A 27,894-nucleotide genomic window follows, 5' to 3' on the forward strand; every position below is an offset into this window, starting at 1 on the left:
AAGCGCAGCCACGACCGGTCTTGAGGGCAGCGCATGGATGGAGTAAATGCAGAAAGAAAGCTTCTCGTTCCTCCATGGCTCAGCGTAATGTGCTGCTGTAATGCGGCCGGTTGAGAACATGCGTGCAATCATGGATGGACGCAGTGCCATATTTCAGCCGCGTGACGAATTTCTTATCTTACCAGTCATCGTTTTACCAATTCGCCTTTGAAGAATCTGGAAGTGGCGAAAGCGCTTGCACCGCGCTGAAAGCATTAATTACATTGATTTAGGTAAGGAATACAAGGGAATCCTTTGGTTTGAGGCGACTTTGGTCTTTCTGAAATTTTGCATTCTGTTCAAACAGCGCAAAATACGACGGAAGAAGAAAAGGGAACTACACAGGAGTTGCACTGGTAGCTTCCAGCTGTGCCGGGGCAACAGATTTTTCAGATTCGAGACGCGCGAGGATAACTCTCTGCACGTTAAATGCACACCACTAGAAAGTCCGAGCCCGGCCCAGGCCCGCGTCAAAATACCCGAGCCCAGCGAAGGCCCGGGTCAAAAACCACATGCCGTGCCCGAGCCTGGCCCGAGCCAGTGAAAAAACTGCCCTACCCGGCACGACCCGGCCCACGGGCCGGGCCGGCCTAGGGCTTTCGGGTAAGCCCGAGCCCGTGCATTGCTCTACTTGGACTGTTGTGGCTGGACCTGGTTTTTAGCCCTTACATATATTACACGCATAGGACAGTGATATCACATGTTAAAAGGCGTAATGATATTGGTAGGATGAAAGAAGTGCACATGTGCTTTGGCAAAAGTAAGTTAAAGCTTCGTGTCGTCCACTATGTAATCATAGACGCCTGCCTTGAAACAAAGGCTTGCTGCGCTGTACTGGTGACATTAGAGGACGTTGTGACCACTCTGAGAGTAGAAGCAGGTTGAGGGCGTAGGTCACTCTGTTCACAGCAGGTAGTGACGTCATCACGACAGTTTTAAATATGGCAGCAAGCACAGATTGTGGTTAAAATACCGCGAGGCACACTAACAGTTCAGTATGAGTACGATCAGCCCCGAAACCTGCATTGCTTTATCCTTCTGTAACCCCACACTCGAAAACAGCTTAGGATAAACGCGGATCTTGAAAGAAGTTAGCCCCCGCCTTGGCATGCACGCAACGAAGGAATATAATTTCATTGTTTGTTATGAGAAAACTTGTTTGAGCTTGACAACGGTATATTTTCCACTGCGTTCAAAGGTTGTGACCATTAACAGCTGTTGCACTTCAAGATGAAAAAAATGTCGCAGTTTCACCCGACCGGCGAAGCATCCATTGCGATAACAAATTAGTAGAGAACTATACGGAGTAAGGATAGTAGTTTTATCAGCTCTGTAAACTTGGACATGTAGCAGCACCAGCAACGCGCAGAACTGTTGTCGACGCCGTCGGCGTTTTGCCCGCGTTCGCACCGAACGCGCGCGGCGTTGGTGACTGTTGCCGGTGCCTCTGGGGGCGTCTCGGAGGTTTTCGACGAGATCAGAATGGGACACTCGTCGAGCTGCGTCGGAAATCTTACCCACCTTCTCACCTCGCAACGTTTTTATATAAATACGCATTTCGTGCCGCAGCTAAACGTCACCTCCCCTCCCTCCGTCCCTCCCGTCCCCCCACGGACTTTCGCGCGACGAAAAAAGTCGCGTTTGCTCTCTGGTGATTGTTAAGGAGGAAACAGACGCTTAATTCTGCAGCCCTTCAGGGAGCGCGGCGCAGAACGCACGTTTGCTCTCCTACGTGCGTTCGCTCACCCGTGAAAGCGCGCGTCCCTCGCGTCCTTTCACTTGCACATACAGCGTCCGGAGGTCGGCGACGATTTCATCGCTGTTGACGTCAGACGGGACCTCACGGTGACGACAACGCCGACGGCAGAAATCCGCGTTGGAGTGTCCACATAATTGCTATCGCAATAAAAAATAGCAAGACAAGTAGCAGAGGAAAATGTATTTATTCATATGCTTTTAGAAAAGTTGCATTCATTTGGCTTGTAGTTATACCAATGTCCTCTAATATCAGAGCACATTATGCGGAATGCTTCCTCACATTTCTGGCGGTCTTTTGAGAGACTGGTACGGTTTATCCAGTAGAAACACATAGAATTATCTGCAATTAAATTGACATATTTTAAAGAATGTCAATATTTTAGTTTGTCACTAGATATAGAGATTTTCTTATCTATTTATCGAAAATCAATCAATTTAGGGATAAGACAGCTTTTCAACCCACGTTTCAGTTCAACTGGCCGCATTTTAGTGACTACAAATATATAAAATTTGCTTCTAAAATAAATTTCTAAACCACACTTTATTATTCAAAACCTACATGTAAGTGGACGAAATCGCCTGAATGACGCGTTGCCTGTGTAAGTATGATGAAGGACTGGTTGGCTTGACAGGATTGCGCAACATCCAAGTTTTTAGTCTTTAAGAAACAAATTTGGATAGGTCTAAACACTCCAAGCTCGGAAATATGAAGAAATATTTTTGTAGCGTTAGCTACACTGGCATAGCCAAGCCCGTTTCGCGCGGCACATCAAGAGCCGTGCTGCGCATGCGCAAGGATCAGTGATGTCACACAGCTTGCGCACCGGAGCCACCGGAGCCGGCACCTCTTGCGCACTCCGCCGCCGCCGGTCTGCGCATTCCAGAGGAGTGACGTCGTAGCCGTGGTAGACGCACTGGCGCCGGCGCGCGCTCAGCTGTGCAGTCGCCGTCTGACACTGCGCTGGAGCCGCTGCGCTTCTGACTGGCTTTTGCCAGTGTGGTATATCCATGGAGAAGGAGAGCGCAAATGCTGCTCAACAGCGCAGAAGAACGGAGAAGCTTGACTCATCGGATCCCGAAGTAATTGCCTGGCAATTAGCGGTTGAGCGTAGGAGGAATGAACAGAAGAAGGCTAAACGTGCTGCGGAGACACTGGAGCAAAGGGACGAACGTCTAGCAAAACGGCGTCGCCAGGAGGCCGAGCGACGTGCCCGACCACCCCTGCAGCAACAACAAAACGCCGTCGATGACGTCAAGGCTCGCCGATCGAATGAATATACTGTGAAACTCAGCGAAAGCGCCAGTGCGACTCGGACCTTCCAGACGGACTTCGCAAACAATCCGTTTGGATATGTGTGCGACGTGTGCGAAAGACTATGGCACATGAAAGACTTGACGCCGCTGAGTAGTGCCATGCGTGAAACGTTGAGTTTAGCGGCGGCGCCTCAGTGGGCTGAAACCGTGGCGCGGGTTTGTACAACGTGCAAGAACTTTCTCGTTAAGCAGAAGATTCCACTCTTTAGCGTTACCAATCCTTGACAATCTAGACAACCAGGAAAGCTTAGAATAATCAGCTGAACCTTTGCTAACGCTACGTATATCCTGGCATAGCCGAGCTAAGCCACTGCAACTTCTTTTATTGGTGGACATAAAAAATGGTATAATCAGATTTAAAACACATCAGGTGAACAATAAGATGGATAGTTTGTCTAAAGGCGTATACATAGGGACGATTGGACTCGTTCGCGGGAGCCTTACCACAAAGCTTCCGTATCGCTTGGGTTTCGGACAAATCCGTTCTACAAAGAACCTTCAGATAGGCCAAGGGGCGGGAGCGTAGTATTTTACCTGCATAATGGTGACGTAATTGTCATAGCCGCGTAATCTTGCGATCTCGTGCGTCCTGCAGAGTTCGGACATCCTTTCAGGATCACCGGAAAGCTTAAAATTTTCTAAGATAATGTCAACCAAGCGCCTTCATGATTTCGCATGATGCTGCATTTGGTACCTAACAATCTGATGATAAACGCCGAATGTTAGCGGTAATAGGCCGTTCTTATGTAAGTTTAATAGTAAACATCCACTACACACCGTTGATAAATTCACTGCCTATTCCTCCTTGACACAGACTGTAGACAAACAAGGGACGCCTAGGTAAATAATTTAGGCCGCACTAACGTAAATTAGTGCGGTCTAAAAACGTCTACGTTACCTACCATTTACTCAAAAGCATTACTAACTGAAGGAGCTTACTGGCCTGCGCTGGTTGGTACATCATTAGGACGGGAACAAACAGCGCTTGGACGGGACGCACTCACTTCGCAATACATAGCGGAAGTTTAAAGGTGTTTTATGCCTTTTATAACACAATTATGGCAACACTGACCGCAAATAAAGCAAAAAAAAAACAGTGTCCGACAAAAAAAAAAAAAAAAAACATGTAAGCAGTCGTTCTGATCAAATTCTTGTCCTTCGTCTTCTCATCCTCTTGGTATTATGAATATCTAGAAAATAGCTCAGAATATAAACCAGAGAGCATACCGAGGTTTAATATAGGCATTCTTGTGATTTTTGCAGTAGAGTGATGGAATTATCTTGCATAATTGCTTTCTCATCGTTCATGTAAGTTATGTAAAGTGCATAAAATATTGACATCTTTCATTAGGCACTAAGCACACCAGTAGGAATATTACTGTAAAATTATTTGTTTGCTATATTGCCTGGAAGATTGCCACAAAGCCGTTGTCAATTGAAAACAGACAAAAAAAAAAGTTGCGAAGCAGCTCTTATAGGTTCTTTACCTCCACTTTAGGTAAAGGGCAGAGAGAACCGAGACAGGAAAGTGAAATGTATGCAGTGGATACACCATGCTAACAATGTGTTCCTGCAGATGTGCAAGGCTTCTGACTTTATCGCTGCAACACCTTGCCCTTCCTAATTCACGTGCGTAACTTGATTGTACTCGGGATGTGTATAGGAAAAAAACATGGGCACCTACGCGATAGCGAAACTAGTAAATAGGACGTGGATATAACTAATTCGCAACGTCGACTTAAAGCTGTAAACATTGTCCTGATACCAAAGCCCTTGTGCTCTGAATGTAACCAAAACATTGATACAGCGAACGCATTAGTTAAATTTATTATTCTCGACACGGCCCACCCTACCTCCGCTAATGTGACTGTGCACACACTTCAGAGGGTTCCTTCGCGCAATCTAATTGGAAGCCAGGAGCGTAGTGTGCACGACTGGTATTTTATTCAGCTTCGCAAGGATAATCGCAACCGAAATCTATGTATGTCGTGTGTTTCATGTTAATTCGTCTCGCCATGAACAAGCAATGTTCGAGCAATATTTGAAAGGTAAAGCCGGAAGCTTCTGTATATCCTGGTATCATTTTCATCAAAAGCTCGTTTTGAATTATAAGTAAAATAAATCTTATATTTAATTATTTTTTGTAGGTTGTTTCACTAATCCGGAAGCATATATAGATGCTGTCAGGCTATGGGTGTTGACTGTATGCACTGGTGCGCCAGTTAAAAGAGAAATATAAAAACAAACCCCGCCATGCTATACCTATATAGGGTGACCCAACTAACATGCAGCAATACTTAAAAATATGCAAATGCCACGTAGCTGCACAGAACCAAGGTAATGTTGTTTGCCGTCGTTTGGAGATACGCAGAATATTTTTGTATTTCGCCTAAGTTCATAATTAGTCTTAATTATTTATACACTTCTCAAATATTATAATTACATGAAAAGTGTCAAACTTGGTGCATGACAGTTGAGAAACCCACTATATTGTTACGCGAACGAAGGATTAAGTACAGGAGACTATTTACAAGTATATTTACAAATGATAGCTGCAGCGCTGGCCAGATCAGCCGATAGCTCGAGAGCCCAGAGCAGTTCGTCTTCTTCGTCTAGGCGCCCGCGCGCCTCGTTCAAACAACCAAATACCACACGCGTGTAGCATAATCCCCCGGCGGCAGAAGCGACGTCCCGGAGCGTCTAAATGTCATCACTGGGAGGGTGATACTGCTTCAGTCGTGTAACGTGCACGATATCACTGGACTGGGAAGCAGATGGGGCGTCAGGGGCGATCTCGTAGGTGACGGGAGTCACGGCACGAATAACTCGGTAGGGGCCTGTGTAACGAGACAGCAGTTTTTCTGACAGGCCGACCTGACGCGACGGAGACCATAGGAGCACCAAAGAACCAGGTGGGAAGTGCAGGTCGCGGTGTCGCTGGTCGTACAAACGCCGTTGACTCTCTTGGGAGTGCAGAAGGCGGCCACGGGCAATTTCCCTTGCGTGGGCAGCGCGGGCGACGGCGTCAAGTGCATATTCACTGGTGGGTGCTGCGTGAACAGGGAGGCTTGTGTCGAGGGGCAGTGCTGGTTCTCGGCCGAACAGAAGGAAAAATGGCGAGTAACCGGCTGTGTCGTGGCGCGAGGAATTATACGCAAAGGTGACAAACGGTAGAGCGAGGTCCCAGTCAGTGTGGTCGGAAGACACATACTTCGCGAGCATGTCTGTGAGAGTGCGATTAAGACGCTCCGTGAGGCCATTCGTTTGCGGATGGTATGACGTGGATAGCTTGTGCCTCGTGGCACAGGACTGCAGGATGTCCGCGATAACTTTCGACAGGAATGTCCGGCCACGGTCTGTGAGAAGTTGTCGCGGATCTCCATGTAATAAAATCACGTCGCATAGAAGAAAATCGGCAACATCTGTGGCGCAGCTTGTAGGGAGCGCTCGGGTGATGGCGTAGCGCGTGGCGTAATCTGTGGCCACAGCGATCCACCTGTTCCCAGAGGTAGAAAGAGGAAAAGGACCAAGTAAATCCAAACCAACCCGAAAGAATGGTTCCGCGGGAATGTCAATTGGTTGAAGGTACCCAGCAGGGAGCGTCGACGGTGTCTTGCGTCGTTGGCATTTCTCACACGCAGCTACGTATCTTCGAACGGAGCGAGCAAGCCCTGGCCAAAAGAAGCGTCGGCGGATCCGGTCGTAGGTACGTGACACACCGAGGTGACCGGCAGTGGGGAGGTCGTGAAGCTCGTGGAGAGCAGCCGAGCGAAGGTGTTTAGGGATCACAAGGAGTAATGCTGGGCCGTCGGGGTGAACGTTGTGGCGGTAGAGTACGCCATCTTGAAGTGTGAATAAGCGAAGGGAGCTGTCGGCAAGTGACGATTGCAGGCGGTCAATGATGACACGCAAGGACGGGTCACGGCGCTGCTCGTCGGCGACATGGACCAGTGGAAAAACAGAGAGAACGCAGGCGTCGGTGTCAGTATCAGACGTAGAGGTCGGGTCTTGAACTGGGTAGCGAGAGAGGCAATCTGCGTCCTGGTGTTCGCGTCCCGACTTGTACGTCACTGTGTAGGGATATTCTTGTAGTCGGAGAGCCCAACGACCGAGCCTACCAGTAGGATCCTTGAGCGACGAAAGCCAACACAGCGCATGATGGTCTGTGATTACTGAGAAGGGCTTGCCATATAAATATGGGCGGAACATTGAAACAGCCCAGACGAGAGCAAGACATTCGCGCTCGGTAATCGAATAGTTGCGCTCTGCAGTTGTCAGGAGCCGGCTAGCGTAGGCGATAACGCGGTCGTGTCCGTGTTGCGTTGCGCTAAGACTGCGCCGATCCCATAACCACTGGCATCGGTTCGGACCTCTGTAGGTGCGGACGGGTCAAAGTGGGCCAAGATCGGTGGATTGGTCAGAATCGTGATAAGGCGTGAAAATGCGGCAGCCTGAGGGGAACCCCACGTAAAAGGCACGTCTTTCTTCAGAAGTTCAGTGAGTGGTCGAGCGATTGCTGCGAAATTTTTCACGAAACCGTCTGAAATAAGAGCAGAGCCCCACAAAACTCCGGACGTCTTTGACAGACTGAGGTACAGGAAAAGCTGTTACTGCTCGAACCTTCTCCGGGTCGGGTTGTACTCCGGAAGCATCGACGAGATGGCCGAGAACTGTAATCTGTCGGCGCCCGAAGTGGCACTACGATGAGTTTAATTGGAGCCCAGCCTTGCGGAAGACGTCAAGTATAGCTGCGACGCGCTCAAAGTGCGTCTCAAACGTAGGAGAAAACACAAGGACGTCATCGAGGTAACAAAGGCAAGTTGACCATTTGAAACCTTGAAGCAGAGAGTCCATCATCCGTTCGAACGTGGCGGGGGCATTGCATAAACCAAACGGCATAACCTTAAATTGGTAGAGGCCATCTGGAGTGACGAAAGCGGTCTTTTCTTGGTCTTGCTCATCGACGGAAATCTGCCAATAACCAGATCGAAGGTCAATGGACGAAAAGTATTTGGCACCGTGAAGACAATCAAGAGCGTCGTCAATTCGTGGTAACGGGTAAACGTCCTTTTTAGTGATTCGGTTTAGGTGGCGGTAATCAACACAGAAACGCCACGTGCCATCTTTCTTTTTGACGAGCACCACCGGCGACGCCCAAGGGCTCGACGAGGGCTCAACAATGCCTTTGGCGAGCATCTTGTTGACTTCCTGCTGAATAACTTGCCGCTCTGCCGTGGACACGCGATACGGTAGGCGATGAATGGGAACAGCATCACCAGTGTTTATCCGATGCTTAACAAGGGACGTCTGACCAAGTGGGCGATTGTCAGTGTCAAATATGTCGCGATAGGAGAGCAAAAGGCGATACAGGGCGGCTGCTTGGCCAGGGGCGAGGTCTGGAGCGACCATGGGACGTAATGGGCCGTCGAGGTTCAAGGCATCCTGCGGGTAAACAGGAGGATCTGGAGACGCGTCGGCTGCAAAAGCAGTGACGTGGTCGTCTGTCACTGACCGGAGCGTGGCCACCGCTATGCCTTCAGGTAACACTTGCTTCGTCAAGCCAAAATTGACAACGGGGAGACACATCCGATTAGCGGCAAGGGTAACGACGGAGTGTGGCACAGAGATGTCGCGCGCCAGGAGGACATCACGGATAGGGGCGACGACATAGTCGCCATCAGGCACGGTTGCCGTTGAGGCCAATTCGACGAAGGTTAGGGCTTTTGGAGGTAACCGAACAAACGCTGTAGTGCATAGGGTGTGCGGTTGTTCGGGGCGAACGTCGGAAACAAGAGGAAGCTCGAGGCACAGCGTACCGGTGGAACAGTCGATGAGGGCAGAATGCGTCGTCAGAAAGTCGAGCCCGAAGATTAGGTCATGAGGGCAACTGGTCAGCACGGAGAACAGGACGGGAACTTGGCGGCCAGCAATTCCTACGCGAGCAGTGCACATACCACAGACGGCAACAGTGGCGCCATTCGCGACGCGTACGGCTCGAGTGACGGCAGGCGTAAGAACATTTTTGAGGCGACGACATAGGTTAGCGCTCATTATAGACACTTGGGCTCCAGTATCAATCAATGCCGTCAACGGGACACCATCTACATCTACTTCAATTAGGTTCGTGTTCGTGAGGAGCGTCAACGGAGGATTTGGACAGGACGAACGTGATGCAGCACTACCTCCAAGAGCTGCATGGCCTAGTTTTCCGTCCGGGAGGGTCCATAATGGGACGGCGACGAATAGCGGCGTGGCTGGGGCGACGGGGACCGACGGCGCTGAGGTGACGGCGAGCGAGTGGGACGACTGTCATCGACGGATACGTGAGAGCTCGAAGGCATACGGCGAGGCGAGTAGCGGCGAGGGTCGGCATATGGGCGAGGAGACGGCGAAAAGTAGCTCGAATATGGCGAGGACCAGGAGGTGCGGCAGTGGCGAGCGACGTGGCCAATGCGGCGGCAGCGAAAGCAAATGGGCTTGTCGTCCGGAGTTCTCCATTCTGTAGGGTTGCGGCATCCGGAATACAGATCGCTGCGAGGCGCAGCTGTCGGCACCAGTCGGGCGTCAGGTCGGGAGATGGAGCAGGCAGCAGGAAAACCGAGGTTGGCAAACTCTTGCCGCACAACCTCCTGAATGAGGGAGATCGCTGGGGCTGGTTGGTCAATGGTGGGGTCAAGTGGGCGCGGATGGAACGTGGCAGGACTGGCAGCCTCGATCTCACGGCGAACAATACGCGTGACGGTCTCATTGGAGGGGGGCGAAGCGGTAAGGGCGACGCAGGACGACGTCGCAGCTGTGTTAGGGAGCCGGGAGAATTGTGGAATGACGCGGCGGCTTTTGGCGAGCTCAAAGCGGCGGCATTCCTTGACAATGACGTCGATGGTAGACACATTGTTGAAGATCAGCAAGTTGAACGCATCGTCCGCGATCCCTTTGAGAACGTGGCCAACCTTGTCAACTTCGACCATGTTCTCGTCGACTTTCCGGCAAAGGGCTAGCACGTCTTGTATGTACGAGACATACGATTCAGTAGAAGACTGCACTCGAGTAGCAAGCTCTTTCCTTGCAGCCTGCTGCCGACCGGTCGGATTTCCAAAGAGGTCGCGGAGCTTCTCCTTGAAAGCGTCCCAGCTAGAGATCTCCTCCTCGTGTGTCCGGAACCAGACACGAGGTGTTCCGCCCAAGTAGAAGAGGACATTAGCTAGCATTATGGTAGGGTCCCAGTGGTTGTTGCGGCTAACAAGCTCATACATGCGTAGCCAGTCATCAACGTCGACATTATCTTGGCCGGAGAATATGCCAGGATCGCGGGGAGTGGCTACCGTGACGTACGTTGTAGTTGGAGTTGCAGTAGCAGCAGCAGACGAGGTGTCACCGGGAGCCATGGCGGAAAGCTGGACGGTGCGGCCGCTGGGGAGCTCCGTGGCGAGGACGGCCGGGGAACGGCACGCTCCACCAAAATGTTACGCGAACGAAGGATTAAGTACAGGAGACTATTTACAAATATATTTACAAATGATAGCTGCAGCGCTGGCCAGATCAGCCGATAGCTCGAGAGCCCAGAGCAGTTCGTCTTCTTCGTCTAGGCGCCCGCGCGCCTCGTTCAAACAACCAAATACCACACGCGTGTAGCAATATATTGGTTGTCCGCTCTGGCTACTGACTTAAGCAAGCGGCATTTTTTTTCACTGCGAAGAGCAATCAGATGCCTAAAATAGTGCGTGCCTAATTTTATAAAAGTGTAATCACAAATCTGAAAATTTGATCTTCAATGTGAACAATCTCCGCGTCTGCAGCGGATGCTCACAATTTGACGTTGTTGTGCCAAGGGACAATTTCAAAAAGAAGGTAAGTGCTGAGAGGCGCCTAGATACGAATAAATTCACGCACAAGCTATTGCCGGGTTATATAAACCTTCCGTTCCACAGTCCACGTATGCAGCTCTTTGAAAAGAGAATATCCATTGATTTAGTGTACAGTCAACTGCAAAAGTTTACTGGCCGCGCAATGCGAAAAAAAAAAGCTGAATATTTACGCAGACTGGGAACACATCCTGGTATGTGCGTTTCCAGCCTGCACTAGTACATATGAACAACGTAGTGCTGTAAGGCTTTACTGGCTACAGTCATAAAAAGCTAGAATATTCACCGCTTTCTCTGATCCCGTGGCCCGTAAACTTTTGCGCTTGACAGTACATGTCGAGTGCCAAACCGTGGAATTGAAAAAAGAATATGTCGATAGTGATGCCAGGGCAAGTAAAGCTATTCCATTCAGATTTTATTACATTATCCTCACGTCAAATTTACCCAACCGCCGACACAAGCATGGGGTTGTCACCCTTAGCGCTGTATGAACTGCTGAATGAAAAGGTTATAGGCGGTCACGTTTATTGTATTACAAGTAAATAGCACTGGCTAACTTGAAACGTTTGAATGCGTGAGCATTACGAGTGTCAAGGTGGAAAAACGTATGTTTGTGAGGTGTGGGAAGCCAGTCACGTGGTGGAGAGGGGATTAAAGCTTTCAAAAGAACGTATATATATATATATATATATATATATATATATATATATATATATATATATATACAGATGCATGCGCCGGGTGTCCCACTTAATTTTAGCCAACGTGTAAAATATGCAAATGCCACGTGGCAAGGGAGAACCACTGTAATGGTACCTGCCGTCGCTTACAGAACTTAGAATTATAAAAAATAATTGAGGGCTCTTACGCGCGAAAACCGCGATCTGATTAAGAGGCACGCAGTAGTGGGCGAATAAACATAATCATAAATACAGGAATAATTTGGACCACCTGAGGTTCTTTAACGTGCACCTAATTCTCAGTACATCGCTGCTATTGCATTTAGCCCCTGCGATACTAAGATTAATTTTCTCTATTCCGCCTGATTGCATAATCATGCAGCCTTAAATAATAATCAACTTCTCAACTATTATAATTGGATGAAAAGTATCAATGCGAAAATTGTAGCGCATCATGGAAAACTACCGATGCAACTTTCTGTTGCTCGTTGCGTGCTACATAAAATAGTTTTTTCGAGCGTGAAAAAGCCTGCGAATGCGCACAATGTGCCTCGAGCGGCCAGTCGCGCGTCAATCTTGCCAGTAATCGCGGGCTCCTTTCACGCTCGGAAAAACACCTTTATGTAGCACGTATCGAGCAACAGAATGCTGCATCGGTAGTTAATCATGATGCTCTACAATTTTCTTATTGATACTTTTCATCCAATTATAATAGTTGAGAAGTTGATTATTATTTAAGGCTGATTATGTAATCAGGCGGAATGCAAAACATTATCTGAATATCTCCAACCGACAGCAAACAACATCATCTTTCAGGTGTCCAGCTACCTGACATTTGTATATTTTTAAATCTTGGTGCATGTTAGTCGGGACACCGTGTATATGAACGGGAAGAAAAGAAACCGAGGGTCCCGATTTTTATTAATGATATCATAAGAATCCACCGAACAATGAACCCAAAGGCAGCATGGAGTAAAGTATTGCAGTTCCTAATTAAATTAATGAAATCATAAATCTATGGAAATGAAATGCTTTGGAAAAACAACTGGCTACAGGTGAGATATGAACCGACGTCTTCATACTACGCGTGCGATGCTCTTAATAATTGAGCTACAGCGACGCCGTTTTCCCATACACTTTTTGGGGTATTTATGTTTATCTACTAGAACTAACCTTGACAGTGTTAGGCAGCGCCACCACTCAGAACCTTGGTTGCGGATGGGGAACATCCTTTCTGCTGCACGCGTCAGGTCTACCTGAACTTCTTGAGTGAAGGCAACTGGTCAATAAACCCACACAGGCTGCCTCAAGGCATCAAGGCTGCCGGATTCGAGACCCTTATTTTGTAATGAACGAGAAGAAAGGAAACCGAGGGTCCCAATTTTTATTCGTCATATCATAAAAACACAACAAAGACCGAACCCAAGGACATCATAGGGGAAATTACTTATAGTTCTTAATTGAATTAAGGAAATAATAAATATATGGAAATGAAACTGCACGGAAAGACTACTGGCCTCACGTAGGATATGACCTCACGTCTTCACGTTAGGCGTCTTCGCACTACACTCCCATGGCGTAATGCGAAGACGTGGATCCGCTTCCCACCTGCGGCCAGTTGTTTTTGATCCACTTTCACTTCCATAGATTAAGATTTCCAAAACAATTAAGAACTACAAGTTACTTCCACTATGCTGCCCTTTGGTTCGTTGCTTGTTGGCTTCTGATGATATGACGATATATACAGGGTGTCCCAACTATCATGCGACAAGATTTAAAAATATGCAAATGCCACGTAGCTGGACAGAACCAAGGTAATGTTGTTTGTCGTCACTCGGAGTTGGTAAGATTATTTAATTACCTTCCTGTAAATATATAATTATTATAAATTAATTAATCAACTTCTGAAATATAACAATTAGACGAAAAGAGTAAACGAAAAAATTGTAGAACAACATGAAAAACTCCCGATATAGCTTTTTGTTGCTCAAAACATGCTACATAAAGGTGTTTTTCCAAGCGTGAACGAAGCCCGCGAATACACGCAAGACTGCCGCGCGACTGGCCGCTCGAGGCACTTTTGCGTGTATTCGCGGGCTTCTTTAATTCGATCATGCTCGGAAAATCGGAAATACACTTTATGTAGCACGCTCTGAGCAACAGAAAGCTGTACCGGAAGTTTGTTATGTTTCTCGACGATTTTCTCAGTGACACTTTTCCTTTAGTTATAACATTTCAGAAGTGAATATTTTTTTAGCCTAAATATGTAATTAGGCAGATTGCAAAAAAAAACAATCTGTGTATCTCCAAGCGACGGCAACCAACGTTAGCTTGGTTCTGTCGTACTACGTGGCATTTGCATATTTTTATAGCTTGGTGCATGGTAGTTAGCATACTCTGTATACAGGGTGTCCTAGCTAAAAGTAGCCAATGTTCTAAAAACGAAGGAGTGTGCTAGGAGGCTCAAACAAACTCAGTGGTGTTTCGGATCGCATGTCCTAGTCTGTGGAATTTTTTTCGTTTTGCATAGTAAATTAATTAGTATAAACTGATGGCCGAACTTTTTTCAATATTGGCTTCACCAAGAAAGTGCCAATTCGGAAGTTGTAGATCACATTTAAGAATGGCCGACTGAAGTGTGTGCAACTAAGTATCATTGATGGAGCTTCTTGTAACTGCCTTTAAATACAGCCCGCGAAATACAAAAACAAGCGCGTGATAGCGCCACTATATATATATATATATATATATACAGATTGCAACTGAAGGCAGTCGGCCCGGGACCGCCGTCAGTTGCCCTGCTCGAAGACGCCGGATGTGTGTCCAGTGAGCTCCTGGACACCTTTGCAATGTGGTGAACGGCGTTTCAATCATTGATCCGAGACCTCGAATAGGTGCGAAGTAATGCTCATGCATTTCTTTCACATTTACCGCTTATGCCAGTGCTACACGGGCAAAGTAAAGTGCACTTCGCGGCTAGTGTCATTCGCAGGCTGCCACACGGGAACGCTTAGTGACACTCACTGCAGAGCGCACTCGCCGGCGAGTATGTTCGGCGCACTCGTTAGCAATGCTTGGAAGATACATTAAGTGATATTGAAAGAAAAGTCAGGAGTAATTTTTAATAACATTGTTTTAAATTGCTAAGGTTTCAAGATAATAAAATGTGCCACACCACAAAAAAAAACAAGAACAGCAAAAAACTACTCTCGCTCTCGGGCTGCTCACGGCCACGCCGGGTAATGGCTGCGGAGTTACTTAGCGTATCGAGTCGTTTTGACTGTTGCTGGTCAAGTTGCCGTCGTTTCCAGTGCTTGTAAAGGTGGATTGTAAATGTTGTTTCTGACAATAATAAACTGTTTTCGTGCACACATTTTTATATTAACAAATATATGCTTTCCCGTCTTACTCCCGGTCGCCCATGGCCATCAATTTGAAAGAACACTTTCCTTTCTCGTGTAGCAGCGCGCCGTCAAATTGACACTCAGCGAGCTGAAGTGCACTCGCTCAAAGTGCACTTTATGCCCCTGTCAATCGGGCAAGTTAAGTGCACTTACGGGAGTGCACTTCGGGACCTTAAGTGACACTTTAGGCTACGCGGTGCTAAACGGGAAAATGGAGTGCACTCGCTGTAAAGAAACATGGCGACAGACACGAGTGCGTTTTTTGAAGACGTAAATAAAAAAGAAAAAAACTTCTAAAAAGTGATTGTGTTACGCGGTACTATAAATAAAAACAAAATTAATCTATTTTTTCTCAACAAAAACGTAATTTTTTTTACTATGAGGTGTTGCAAAGTCAATGCCGGCCAAGACGAATGCCTAGCCAATCCAGAACAACATGGCGGCGTGCGACGAGGCTGCGTTTGTTCCTGCTGGTCCAGATTATGAGCGAGTGCTAGCTTATTATCTGTGCGCAAGAGCCCGGAGTCAACGTCAAGAACAACAACTCGACGATGAACTTGAAGAGGCAGAGTCAACCTTAACGAACTTCGAGGATCAGGTCATGGCGAACAATTTCGCCATCGCTGCCGTCCTGGCAGAGCATTATCCTTCCGCTCATCGGTAACGGAGGCGCTTTGTAAGGAGCGACACATGGTTTGAGGACACTCTACCAAACCTAAGCGAAGTTCATTTCAAGCAAGCGCTACGTGTGTCTCCCTCCACCTTTCGGTACATTGTGGAATCGTGCCGCTTGGTCCTTGAGCGGCAAACCACCAACATGATGAAGCCGATCTCTCTGGAGAAAGGTGTCGCAGTGGGACTATACCGCTTGTGCTCCAGCGCCGAGGACAGAACGATTGCCCACCTCTTTGGAATAGGTTGCTCCACTGTGAAAGTTCCACATCAAGAATTCTGTACTTCCATGGTGGATCTGCTTGAAGAGGAATGGTTAGGAATGGTACATCCCGACCATATGAGTGCCCACATGCGTGAGTTCTACGCCGTCACAGGCTTCCCGCAAGCCATCGGCGCCTTGGATGGCTGCCACTTTCCTGTCTCGCCGCCGAAAGAGCATGCCACGGACTATTATAATTACAAAGGCTGGTAGGTTCCCTTGCCCATTTTTGCACTTAGCGCGATTGTACACTCCTGATGTGCTTGGTTTTAATGACAGATGTGTCGAACTCAATGCTGCATCTTTACATGCACTGTTTCTAAGGGATACACTCTTTCTATTAATTATAACACTACGTGCCCCCTGTTGTATGTGTGTATTTGTAAGCGTCAGTTTAAAATGTTCCCTCTATTTAATGCTTTCAATATAAGTTTACTTTGCGGCGGTCATCCTAACAATACTATGTTTTACTTATTTGCCTCATAATTTCAGAATTTCCTTTTTTTCTTCATGCTGTGTTCATCACTCACTGTCAAACCTAGTATGGATTGATGATTTCTTTACACAGCAAATTATGGTTAGCACGCTTGTCTACTGTGCTGAAGCAGCGTGCTTCAGTACAATGAAAGTTAAATCCTAGCTTGGCTAAGTCCTATGGCAATTCGTATGCTTATGCATCTTCAATACTGAGTGCCTGCCAAAAATTGCAATTCCTGAATGCAACAGCGAGTCATTTCAGTGCTCTAGACAACTGTGGTGATGACTTCTTGCATGCGTATCTTCATAGTATTTGCTGATGAACCTACATTTGCTTTCCCACACAGGTACAGCATCATACTCCTGGCAGTAGTGGACCACAAATACCATTTTCGGTATATCAACGTTGGAATTCCCGGAAGGTGCCATGATGCCAGCGTGTATGGGCGATCTAAGCTGCATACGCTGATCGAGAATGGGACCTTCAGCTCTCCCATGACAATTATAGAGGGCACCAACGTTCCGCCCATTATTCTGTGCGATCAGGCATTCCACTTGTCACCGAACCTGCAAAAGCCATTTCCCATGCTCAGCCTGGAAGCCGTGAAGGAGTGTTCAATTACAACCTTTCAAATACTAGGAGGATTGTCGAGAATGGTTTCGGGAGGCACTCTTTCTATTAATTATAACACTACGTGCCCCCTGTTGTATGTGTGCATTTGTAAGCGTCAGTTTAAAATGTTCCCTCTATTTAATGCTTTCAATAAGGCACGCTTTCGCTTCGTGATGAAAAGGATGGAGTGCAAGCTGAAGAAGGCCAAACTGGCTATTCGAGTTGCCTGTGTTCTTCACAATATCTGTGAGGCAATGAAAGACAGTGTAGAGCTCCAGCGGGAAAGTGAGGCACGTGCATTGGACATGTATGCACAGCCATCACGTAACACTGCAGAGCGCAGTGGGGGAGGGCAAGAGGTGAGGCAAGCCCTAGCAACCGATTTTTGGAAGAAGGCCCAGCACGTGCCATGAATGAGTGCAATAGCAACCAGAGTGAAGCAAAGCAGGCATTCTTGTGTGGGTCATTGTGGTTTTTTTATGTTCAATGCTATAGACCGGTACAACTTTGGAAGTCAGGAGAGGCCCCGCCCAGATGACTGAAGCGCAGCAGCCGATTGCGGCCGCGACTGAAGAGACTTCAAGCTGTCTACAGTCGAAGCCATCGTGAGGGAAAAAATCAAGCACGTAACAGCGGAAGACTGGAGCAAGAAGATTCAGCATGTGATGGACTTGGAGGCAAAGTTCAGACTTGGAACGTCTGGGAGTGAGCAGATTCAACCCATCGCCATCTAGCTGGGTGAAGATAACACTGAAGAAAGCGACTCCAACTGCGAGCTGTCTGGCATTGATCGAGCCACTCGACGGAGCATAATGACTTCTTATTAACAAAAAAACAGCCCCTACCAAAATTTTTCCGGTGGGTTCGCAACAGCCAACCATCCATCCCGTGACCTCTCAAATAAGCAATTCATTTTATGGTGTAGTCCTTTTAATTGAAGCTCAATTTTCATAAGGTCCTGCACACATCGTGCTCACTTTAGGAGCACGCTTGAAAGGCATGAGCAGTCTGCACTGCTAATTGCAGTCATGTCATAGCCAATGTTGGTGAAATAGCAGTAGTCAACACGAAATTTACAGCCACTGTTAGCAGCTTGCCCGCCAAAGCACATTCATGTGGTTGCATTGTTTATTTTGGTTATTTGGCTCAGACAACTAATGCGAATGACAGAACAGCGCTGGTGTGTGTCTCCCTTCTTGTCTTTCGTGTTTTTTGCGCTGTTCCCCTGTCGAGTACTAAGCCACACAGCGACGCAAATTCATGTCAGGTTTCCTTGTAGGGCACCAGTTTAACAGTCATAATTTTATATTGGTACGGGGCTGACATTAAGGAAACAGACGCTGCTACCAAACGCCTGACCACTACTAATTCAATGACATTCGCTCAAGCAGCGCGTGTTAGTCACCGATTGTTAGCATTGGCGGAAAGCAATCAATCGACGGTGCTAGACGCTTGGCTATCTTATCACACTGCTTCCAACGATCGATCGTTTTCGCGCTGAGCTGGCAGCAAAGAATCTTTGCGTCGGAGGTTGCTTTTGCAAATCTTTTCTGTTGAAGAACTTGTAGATTGGTTCCATCTGCGCTCGCTTTTCTCATTTACCCTGAGAATGGTTTTGTTCATCACTTAACCACGTCTGACGAGAAACACCCCCGCCGCTCGCAGTAGGTACCAGACTTTGGGACTCTCCTCGTCGTAACTTCAGTTACAAGCAAAACAAAACACCATGGAGCAAACACACAGGATGTTTGTTTGCAGCTGTGTGTCGGCGTGGTATCCTGTTCTCAGGCGACCATCCGGCTCACGACGTGAGCCTGAAGTGCGCGGCCATTGATGGTGTGACATGACTTCAGAAGAATAACGCACAAGGCAGGGACAGAAAAGAAGCGTACGAGGATGTCAACAAGAGCAGAGCTGTGTCTTTCTGAACAGCGAACTGTAGCGCAGCAGAGGACAGGACAACAGAATGGCGGCACGCAGCAAGAGCACTCGTGTTGTGTGTCTGCGTTCTGTTGTCTCGTTCTCTCTTGAGCTACAGCTTGCTTTTCAAACTATCAACTAACAAGCCCAAGAATACATGCTGTCTTTATCTCTCACAGAAATATTTGAAATTCACGTTTGACTTCTCACGTAATTAAAACAAGACTGCAAGGACACACATCATGTCAGGCATAATTTATTTGTCTTTGTACATCTTCTGCAGGATGTCCAGCAGCTTTTCATCCCGAATTTCGTTGCGCTTCAATATTTCGAGGCGCTCCCTCTGCATAGCGAGAGTTTCGCTTTTGTGGCGCTCCATTGAGCAGCGAAGTTGACGTTGCTCATCTAGCAATTGTGACAGAAGTTTTGCAGGAGCAGCCAGCCTTTTCTTCTCCGCAGCTGTTGTTGTTGGAGCTTCAGGCACTATTTCAGCAGCGGACTCCAGTGGGGAGGCTTGCGACTCACAAGAGTCTAAGCTTCCTTCAGGAAGCTGTGAATCTGTTCCAAGTTCCTGTAACTCGCCCACTCCGCCGTGCACCATGCCATTGAAGTGCTGAAGAAATAATAAAACGTGATTGTTGTGTGAAAAAAAAGTGTAAGCATAAACCAACATCTCTGACTAAAATAAGCGCTCATTGCTTCTGCTACTTCTCTGACAGTAAATTTAGTATTTGTCCTTTTACTCAGTGTTCCTAGCGCATTGATTTTTATACTGTTTTCAAACATGCATAAGAGCATGAACCAACTTAGAAAACCGGAATTTTGAGCCCACAAACTACATGTTGCACAGAATGTGAATTTCACAGCCAGTGTATCGTACTATGTCAACTCAACTGGTTGACACACGTATCGGTTACTAGTGCATGCTGTAACGGTGCATACCTCCTCTGGAGAGGCACCATCAATGGCACTACAGCCACTTTCTTCCCTCAGGCTGGAATCATTTGCTGGAAGGGAGCCAAGAAAACGGTGGAGGTCCCAATAAAACTTCCGCGGTATTCCCCCAGACCCAGTCTTGGTCCCAGTCCTGGTCAGTAGCCTGAAATGGAAGAAAAAAATGACGCCACGGGTTGATGCAATGTTTCCAGCAATGCACAACCACGAGAATACTTTCTTTGTCGTTACAGCGAAATAAAGCAGTCCCAAAATGTTAATTCTCTGACGTAACTACTGCGACAGCAAACTATTTTTGACCCGCCGCGGTGGCTGCGGATTTCAGCACAGAATCGAATCCCGCCAGTTCCGGCATCATTTAGATGGCGAACTGCAAAAACGTGCGAACGCTGTGCAACGGCATTGCACGTTAGATAGCCTCCAGTAGTCGAAATGAATCCTGGGCTGTTCACAATGCCTTCTTCTCGTGGCCCACGTGCAGCTACGGGGCAAACACAAATGCCAAGAAAAGAATCCGACAAAATAAGACACGACGAATACACGAAATAATCCAGCTGCCAAAGGTAAACATATGCACGATCAGGCTGTCAAGTAGAATAGAAATCGGCTTTTACCTGTACTTGTTGCCCATGTTCTGTATATTTTTCTTCACTTCCTTGGTGTTTTTGCGGATGCCCACTGCACGTAGCCGTTCAGCGATAGTCATATAAACCTTGAGATTTCTTTTGGCGCCACGCAGGTCCGGCAACACGTCCTCCCATATGTTAATCAGGGCACGCGTCTCCTCGTCAGTCCAAGTTGTCCGCTCTTTGCTTAGGCAGCCCTCCTCATTATCGGCCGCCATATCTGCTGCCAGAGGAGATAAGTGTCTGCGGCACGCGTAGGAGAGCTTGCAGATGCGGTCACGCGAAGCGGCGGCAACACGCCTAGTTTGCGATGAACAGATGCGACGACACCGCAAACGCCGCGCACAAGTTTCAAAATAACCGCCGTGGTCAGCACGTGTAGCCTGTCGCACGTGTTCGGCCAAAACATAAACACGAACTGAAAGAAAATGGCGACGCCGCAGTGCCGCACCACGCTCGGGCCTTTGGTTGCGTATACGATAATTTTGTTCATTATTATGCTGTTTCGCTTCTCGCTAAACACAAATTATTTTGTGTTTAGCTGTTCAACAACTAAAACGAACTTCTGTGTCCTTTTTTTATGCATTACATTTTGTACCATTCAAATCACTGGCGGCGAGGCTACGCACTCGGCCAGCAAAGTGCGTTTCGTGAACGCACTCCGACCGGAGTGCACTCTTCTGCGGGTGACACTCCGCTTGCGCCGTTTAGATTTGGCAAAGTGCACTTAAACCGAGTGACACTCTCCGTAAGTGCACTTAACTTGCCCGCTTGACAGGGGTATTACTTTGCCCGTGTGGCACGGGTAAAAATCGCTATTGAATTTATCTCATCTAATTGGCTGACAAGCGGCGAGCGCCGTGCAGAAGCGGGAAGGGTTCCAGTGTGTCCAAGCCAGTAAACGTAAGAAAGATAACCGAGTGAGGAGAGTGCTGCCGGCGTTGACGATTATCTAGCTTCCGCTGGCTTAGCTTGAAGTCGCTGGACAAAGCAGCTTCTGCGTGCAACGGGGACATAAAAGACTGTAGACAGTTTTAGTTACACGTACGTAGAGGCTTGGCGTACGTAGAGCTTCTACGTGTAAGCAGTGCGCATGCGCAGAACGTAGCGGCCGCGCGCTGGTCTCACGGACGTACGTGAGATTCGATTTTTTACGTGCGTATCTTGCGCACGTAGACAGCTTCGCGCGGGGGTTTCGCGAGATCAAGAACAAGCGATAGCGTGCTGAGCGCGCGCAGATGGCTTGCATGGAAACACGGCGACAGGATGACTGGTCATCTATTTCATTCCATGTCAACGATGACAGCAGATAACGCTTGCACAACACACTACCGGGCATTGCGGAGACGATGACCGGCACGCATCAATGCACATCACTGGCTTCGCTGAAATACTGATCTTGGATTGAATTGTTCATATTTACCGATAGATGTAGCTACGTGGTGCGTCGCGTACGTGTAGCTAAAAGCGTTTCAGATGGCGTGCACGTAAGGTACGTAGACTGTTCACGTTTGCGTACGTGAAGTCTCCACGTACGTGTAACTAAAACTGTCTACTGTTTTAGTTACACGTAGGTATAGGCTTTGCGTACGTAGAGCTTCTAGGTGTAAGCAGTGCGCATGCGCAGAACGTAGCGGCCCCGCGCTGGTCTCACGGACGTACGTGAGATTCAATAGACAGTAGGGAGTTTTAGTATACCGGAAAACGCTTACGTTAGCGTTAGCGTGCGACGCAACGCTAACGTAAAGAAAGGCTCCACTGCGCGGTACAAGGTAGGGTTTTAGAATATAGGAACAGAGCAAAACGCTAACGCTAACGCAAGTACACTTGGGCGCCATCTCGAAGCGGATACAGCAAACATGAGCAAACCATCTCGTTAAGCCTACTCCGTCGCTAATCGAGAACGTATATCGAAAACAACGCCCATTTGTCACCTGTACGCCGCTACCGAAGCATCATCACACAAATCTAAAGCAAACACGAGCATTAGTGGGGAACGAATGAGCCAAACAGCGCAGGCCGACGACTCGATAGATCCGAAGTGGACGGCTCTCGCTTCAACAGGCGCCGCCATCTTGCCCTACGTACGGAATCCCTTGCGTGCGTTAGCGTTCAACGCTATATTCCGGAAATAGCGTACGTACGTAAGAGCTTTGGCTACGTTTACATTCTGCGCATGCGCAGTTTGCAGCACGCAACGCTAACGCTAAATCCTTGCGTTTGCTGTTTTCCGTTATACTAAAACTCCCTATCTTTAGTTTCACGTACGTAGAGGCTTTGCGTACGTAGAGCCTCTACGTGTAAGCAGTGCGCATGCGCAGAACATAGCGGCCGCGCGCTGGTCTCACGGACGTTCGTGAGATTCGATTCCTTGCGTGCGTTGCTTGCGCACGTAGACGGCTTCGCGCGCGGGCTTCGCGACATCACGAACGAGCGCGCGCAGACGGCTTGCATCGAAACACGGCAACAGGATGACTGGAGCGGCTGCGCGCCTTCGCTTTTCGAAGAGCGACGATTTAGACCTGCTGCGTGACGTAAGGGAATGTAACCCTTTCGAGGAAAACATGAGGCACACAGTGTGGTGGACAACAGAGATCGCTACCGCTTGACAGAGTCGAACCAAAAAGTGTTCAGCGCCCGCGCTGTTCGCGACCGGACGGACCTGCTTCTCGCGCAGCATGCTGACCGAGAAAGGAGAAACCTTCGCAGGTAAGTCGCTTCGTGGTTTCCATTTAGATTACAACGCATAATCCAAACTACAGTGGCCAGTACAAAGTTTTCTTTTCCTTGGTGCCACCTCCTAGGTCCGGAACGGAGGAGGAGTACTCCGAACAAGACCAGTTCCTCGAAGAAATTTTGACAATCGCAAAAGAGAAGGGCGATAAAATAAGAATCTTTAAGAAGGCACCGTCAGTCTGTGGCAGCCGAAGCACATCAACCGTCGCCAAGAGTTCAGCGGCCCATGCGAGACACGCCGCAGCGGAGGCACACGCAGCAGGGGGCCTCGACGACACAGCAGAATGTAAGCATCTCGGATCTCGTCTTTCACTTTAAGTGGGGAACCGTTATTTAGCAAGTGCTCGGAAAACAAAAATTAGCGAAATCCTGTCCTTCACATAACGCGTTACTCACATGAATGCGTTGGTCTCCATAAACATGTACGGGGTACCAATAGCGATATATCGCGAATATCAATTTCACTTTCAGTTTATTACCTTAAAGGCCCCGCTGTGGATGTATTACATAAGAGGGTATTCCAGCGCCCACGACATAAATGTGCTGGGACTCAAACTCTCAGCCTTCTGGGAGTCTTGACATGGTGGGCAATTTGATAAATTGGGGACGAACGGACAGACGAGCTAAGTTAGATTTGAAGAGCGTGGGTAACCTAAATATTTCGGCTGGGCCAACTGGCAAGTCTGGGAGCGTCCCAATTGTAAATTTACAACGTGGGAAAACGACCAAAAAGTTTGAACCGTGGACATACAAAAAATTGCCTGGTTGTCCCTTGAACTTCACGTGAATGCCTACTGATTGTTGGACAACTACTGTGGAGGTTCTCAATTTCTTCCTCTAGTCCTCCGTGCGGTCGATGGAGCTGAGTTTAGTTTTATGGTCTCTTTTCGTACAGTTTCAGGCACTGGCGGAAATACAGCGACGCAGCTCTTGTCACAAATTGTGAGTGCGACGACGAAGAAGGCATCGAGGAATCGTACCCTCCGTCTGAACTCGACATGGGCGATGCACTGAGTGTGTACAGCCCCAGTTGTGGCACAGAGGGCAGTCGAGTGCCTTCACCGGCAAGCATAAGCAGCCAACCAACGAATACACGTCAAAGTGCCGAAGGAAACGTGGATCATCCACCTAGGAGCGAGTCCACGCGCGGCCGAGGTAAGAATATTTTCTCAATTAGTTGCATTTATAAGCCGCTCAAAAATTTGGAATTTTCATTTCCACCTGTATGCATGTTGACAACAGCGGATACTAGTAATGAGACGAACTGACACTATGTGCCGTTGACAAGAGAACTGCTATCAAATATATTCTTAATTTGTAATACAAGCAGGCACGTTAAACGGTTTTGGTATCGTGCAATAATTATACCTTTGGTACATATAGCAGCATCTCATATATGTTTCTGCACACAACCCTCGCACTTCTGAATAAATTATTACGTTGATGCCTATTATAGTATGCTAATTAGATTCTGCACTCACGACCACCCGTGATACCTTCCTTATCGTATTAGTGGGCGTACAAAGCAGCTTGTGATGTTTGTGTGGGCGCATTAGAGTCTGTATGAATAGATGTGTCCTAAATTAATGTACTGCTCTCATCTGTGACGCTATACGGGCAGGTACAGAAAAGGTACCGAAAACAACGGAAAGGTATCCTGTGTGTGTAAGTTACCCCCAAAAAATGAGCTTGCACAAGATCACTCTGAAAAATGTGTGGTCACTTTGGTGTATTCTTGCTAAGGGTGCATTTTCGTACACTGCTGTATCTTACAGGAAAAAGAAATCAGGCTGGAGGGCTTGAACAAGCGGACTATGACTTCATGGAAAAAAGGATGAAGCATGATCAACTTATGAAACATAAGGACTTCGTCATCGAATCGAGGCGCATCGCACTGGAGGAACAGCGCCATGCCTGGGAAAAGGAGAAAACTCTTAGGGAAATTGAATTGAAAGAGCAAGAACCGAAACAAAACGCTTTTGACAAGGCAGAGGAAAGACCCATACGATTGGAAGAGCGCGCTGAGGAAAGGCGTCAGAGGGCGGAAGAACGCGCCGAGGAAAGGCGTGAAAGGGCTGAAGAGCGCCGCATGTTCACAGCTCAACAGCAAAGTCTTATGGGCATCATGGAAAATATTTTGAACAAGATTAACACGCTGGAAAATGTTGTAAGAAACAACAAATAAAAGAACACTGTTGATTTTGGCATTACAATTGCAATAATAGTGACAAGCTCATCTGAACATTGCACACATGTTGTAACTCAACTTTATTACAGTAGCTACACGCAATAGTGTGTCATTAATAGCGACACTACACAGAGCAGAAAAAGAAAACTGGCACCAAAGGAACGTTGGAAGCAATGTGCTTCAGACAAGTTGTCTGCAATTAGGCACTGAACTTATAAAAACATGAAAGCTAATGTGAATAATCACTTCTACAAAGATAAAGACAATCTGGCGAGCATAAATCATTATATTTGAGACTAAGTACTTCAGTGATGCGGCCTCAGGTACTCATGTAGACTAGGTGGATGAACTTCAAAGTAGTGAGACACCTGGCTACCGTAAAAACATGTGTGACAGTTAGAATAGTGGCTGCTTTGTATATGTGAACGACTTGTTGGCGCAGCAATTTCTGATTCTTTTTAAAATCCAGAAATGCAAATTCAGCGACCACCTTCCGAAATCCCCATTCAACAGCCTGGCGAACACGACTCATGCTGTTATTGAATGCCAACTGCGTTGTCGTCAGGGAGGAGCCGCCATAGAGCTTCATTAAGAGTGGCTTCAGTGGGTAGGCAGAATCGCCGTATATGACGAACTGGTGGGGCCCCACCAACTTTTCCAGTTTCGCATAGAGGCCACTGCACTGGAGTACCCCTGCGACAGCAACAAAAAAGGAATTCACTTGACTAACGAAATGAGACGACTACATCGGTCATATTAGTACCGTAAATAAACATTTGCGCGACCGACTATGCTTTAAGGCGTCAAGAAAGCTGTCTAAATAGCAAGTGCAGGCATACACGGAACACCATTTCAAACATATCAAAGTGAAAAAGGAGGAAAACAAGGCTCAGGTTGACACCAAAGCGTGATGTTCCTTCCTGAACATGACAGATTTATGAAAGAGATAAGCCATTCCAGGTGCCTGACTGCCTCGTAACAATATAAATGCAAAGCTCTTTTACAGCGGGAACAGGGCGATCTACCTGCGTCGTGCCGCCTTTCAGGATAAGGGCCATCAAGTTGGCACACAATCCCATTCGGACACACCAACGACTGGTACTTGAGCATGTGCATCCGCTTATGGCCAGAAAAATAGGCGCGTTGGTTCCTTTTGGGTCGGCATATGGGGCGCGCCGTGCCGTCGATAATTGCCCAGCAGTTAGTCAGCGCTGCACCACGGTTTTGGATGTCCTGCAAGACAAAATTAAATGTGATGAAAGCTCAGGCTGTAGTTAAGCATAAAATAGTATCCATTCTTTTAAGTACCTTTCTTACACAGAACCTTGTGTCGTAGATGACATCGCCCAAGACGTATACGTTTACGTAAGTAAAAGCTTGTAGCTTGAAATACACAACGTGCACTGATCACGTATAAGGTAGTTTACATGGCCATCTTATGCGAAACGTGCCGAGGTGATGTGTCGTTCAGCCTAAATTTAAGGGACTAAGATTCCAGGGGCAAAATAATTTTTCGAACAGTAGGTTGATTGCGTGTGACAGGTGTAAGTGCTTATGTGCCAGTATAAGTAGTTTCAGTGATGCCAACGCTGCCGCTTATTATGGTTATTGTTTTCTCTATTTTATACCTACACATTCCGATGGCAGTGTTCGGTAGATGGTTTGTGCATATTGAACTTTCTTATTCCCATTTACCGCCGCAACGTTAGCCCTCAGTAAAAGAGAATAGACGAAATAACAGTGAAAACAAGGCACAGTCAAAAATGATGTTGTGTAGAGAGGCAACAAAAACAGCTCTTCATGTTTCGGTCCAGTACCGGCATGAGGCTGGAAAAAAAAGAGTCAACTTACATTTGCGAACTATCCAAGGGTGGCGGGAGACAGCCAGTCATGGTTGTTGCAGTCATGAAGCAGGTGCTGAAACCGGCTTACGATGTGGAAAATCACTTCTGACGCCACACTCGACATCACAGATGAATGCCTGCCGAATATGGCTTCGAGATCGCACCACCTGTTCGGGTAGGCAAGGCATCGAAGCGGGAAGCATAACGCCTCCCGACCGGGCACAGTCACGTTTCGGGCACTCTTTACGGTCTCCGGCAGTTTAAGTGCACGAAACAAGTCATTGAAATCATCTTTCTCAAATCTAAACTGCTGCCTGAACACTGACGGCTCTATGCTGTCGATGTCGAGCAGTCCGCGCTGCGACCGATAGCAAAGCAGTTCCGACGTGCTCTCGCGCCTGAAGTAGTGCTCCAAGTCGTCCATCGAACCTTGCATAAGCTCTCGCTGCCTTTTTGTCATCAACAGGTCATCTATTTCATTCTACGACAACGATGACAACAGGTAACGCTTGCACAACAGACTTCCAGGCATTGTGGAGACCAGC

General features: G+C 47.6%; 2 protein-coding genes across 2 annotated transcripts; one reads left to right on the forward strand and one right to left on the reverse strand.

The window, feature by feature from the left end:
* Window positions 1-19,241: 19,241 nt before the first annotated feature.
* On the reverse strand, window positions 19,242-20,649 carry LOC125945953 (uncharacterized). The gene is made up of 3 exons (XM_049668345.1): window positions 20,570-20,649; window positions 19,944-20,100; window positions 19,242-19,614 (listed from the first exon to the last, which is right to left on the reverse strand). The coding sequence occupies exons 1-3, from the start codon at window positions 20,584-20,586 to the stop codon at window positions 19,258-19,260; spliced, it is 531 nt and encodes a 176-aa protein (XP_049524302.1). The 5' UTR covers window positions 20,587-20,649; the 3' UTR covers window positions 19,242-19,257.
* A 3,643-nt stretch (window positions 20,650-24,292) lies between these two features.
* LOC125945952 (chromatin assembly factor 1 subunit A-like) lies at window positions 24,293-25,524 on the forward strand. Its single transcript, XM_049668344.1, has 2 exons — window positions 24,293-24,472; window positions 25,093-25,524. The coding sequence occupies exons 1-2, from the start codon at window positions 24,316-24,318 to the stop codon at window positions 25,500-25,502; spliced, it is 567 nt and encodes a 188-aa protein (XP_049524301.1). The 5' UTR covers window positions 24,293-24,315; the 3' UTR covers window positions 25,503-25,524.
* The last annotated feature ends 2,370 nt before the right edge of the window (window positions 25,525-27,894 follow it).

This window comes from Dermacentor silvarum, chromosome 5 (genome assembly GCF_013339745.2).
Source record: "Dermacentor silvarum isolate Dsil-2018 chromosome 5, BIME_Dsil_1.4, whole genome shotgun sequence".
Lineage (NCBI taxonomy): Eukaryota > Metazoa > Arthropoda > Arachnida > Ixodida > Ixodidae > Dermacentor > Dermacentor silvarum.

Excerpts from the sequence above, each read along its gene's own strand:
- LOC125945953 (XM_049668345.1), bottom strand. Across the intron at positions 19,615-19,943 it reads ATGGTGCCTCTCCAGAGGAG|CACTTCAATGGCATGGTGCA; the intron begins GTATGCACCGTT and ends TTATTTCTTCAG.
- LOC125945952 (XM_049668344.1), top strand. The coding sequence starts at position 24,316 with ATGGGCGATGCACTGAGTGTGTACAGCCCCAGTTGTGGCACAGAGGGC. Across the intron at positions 24,473-25,092 it reads CGAGTCCACGCGCGGCCGAG|GAAAAAGAAATCAGGCTGGA; the intron begins GTAAGAATATTT and ends TGTATCTTACAG.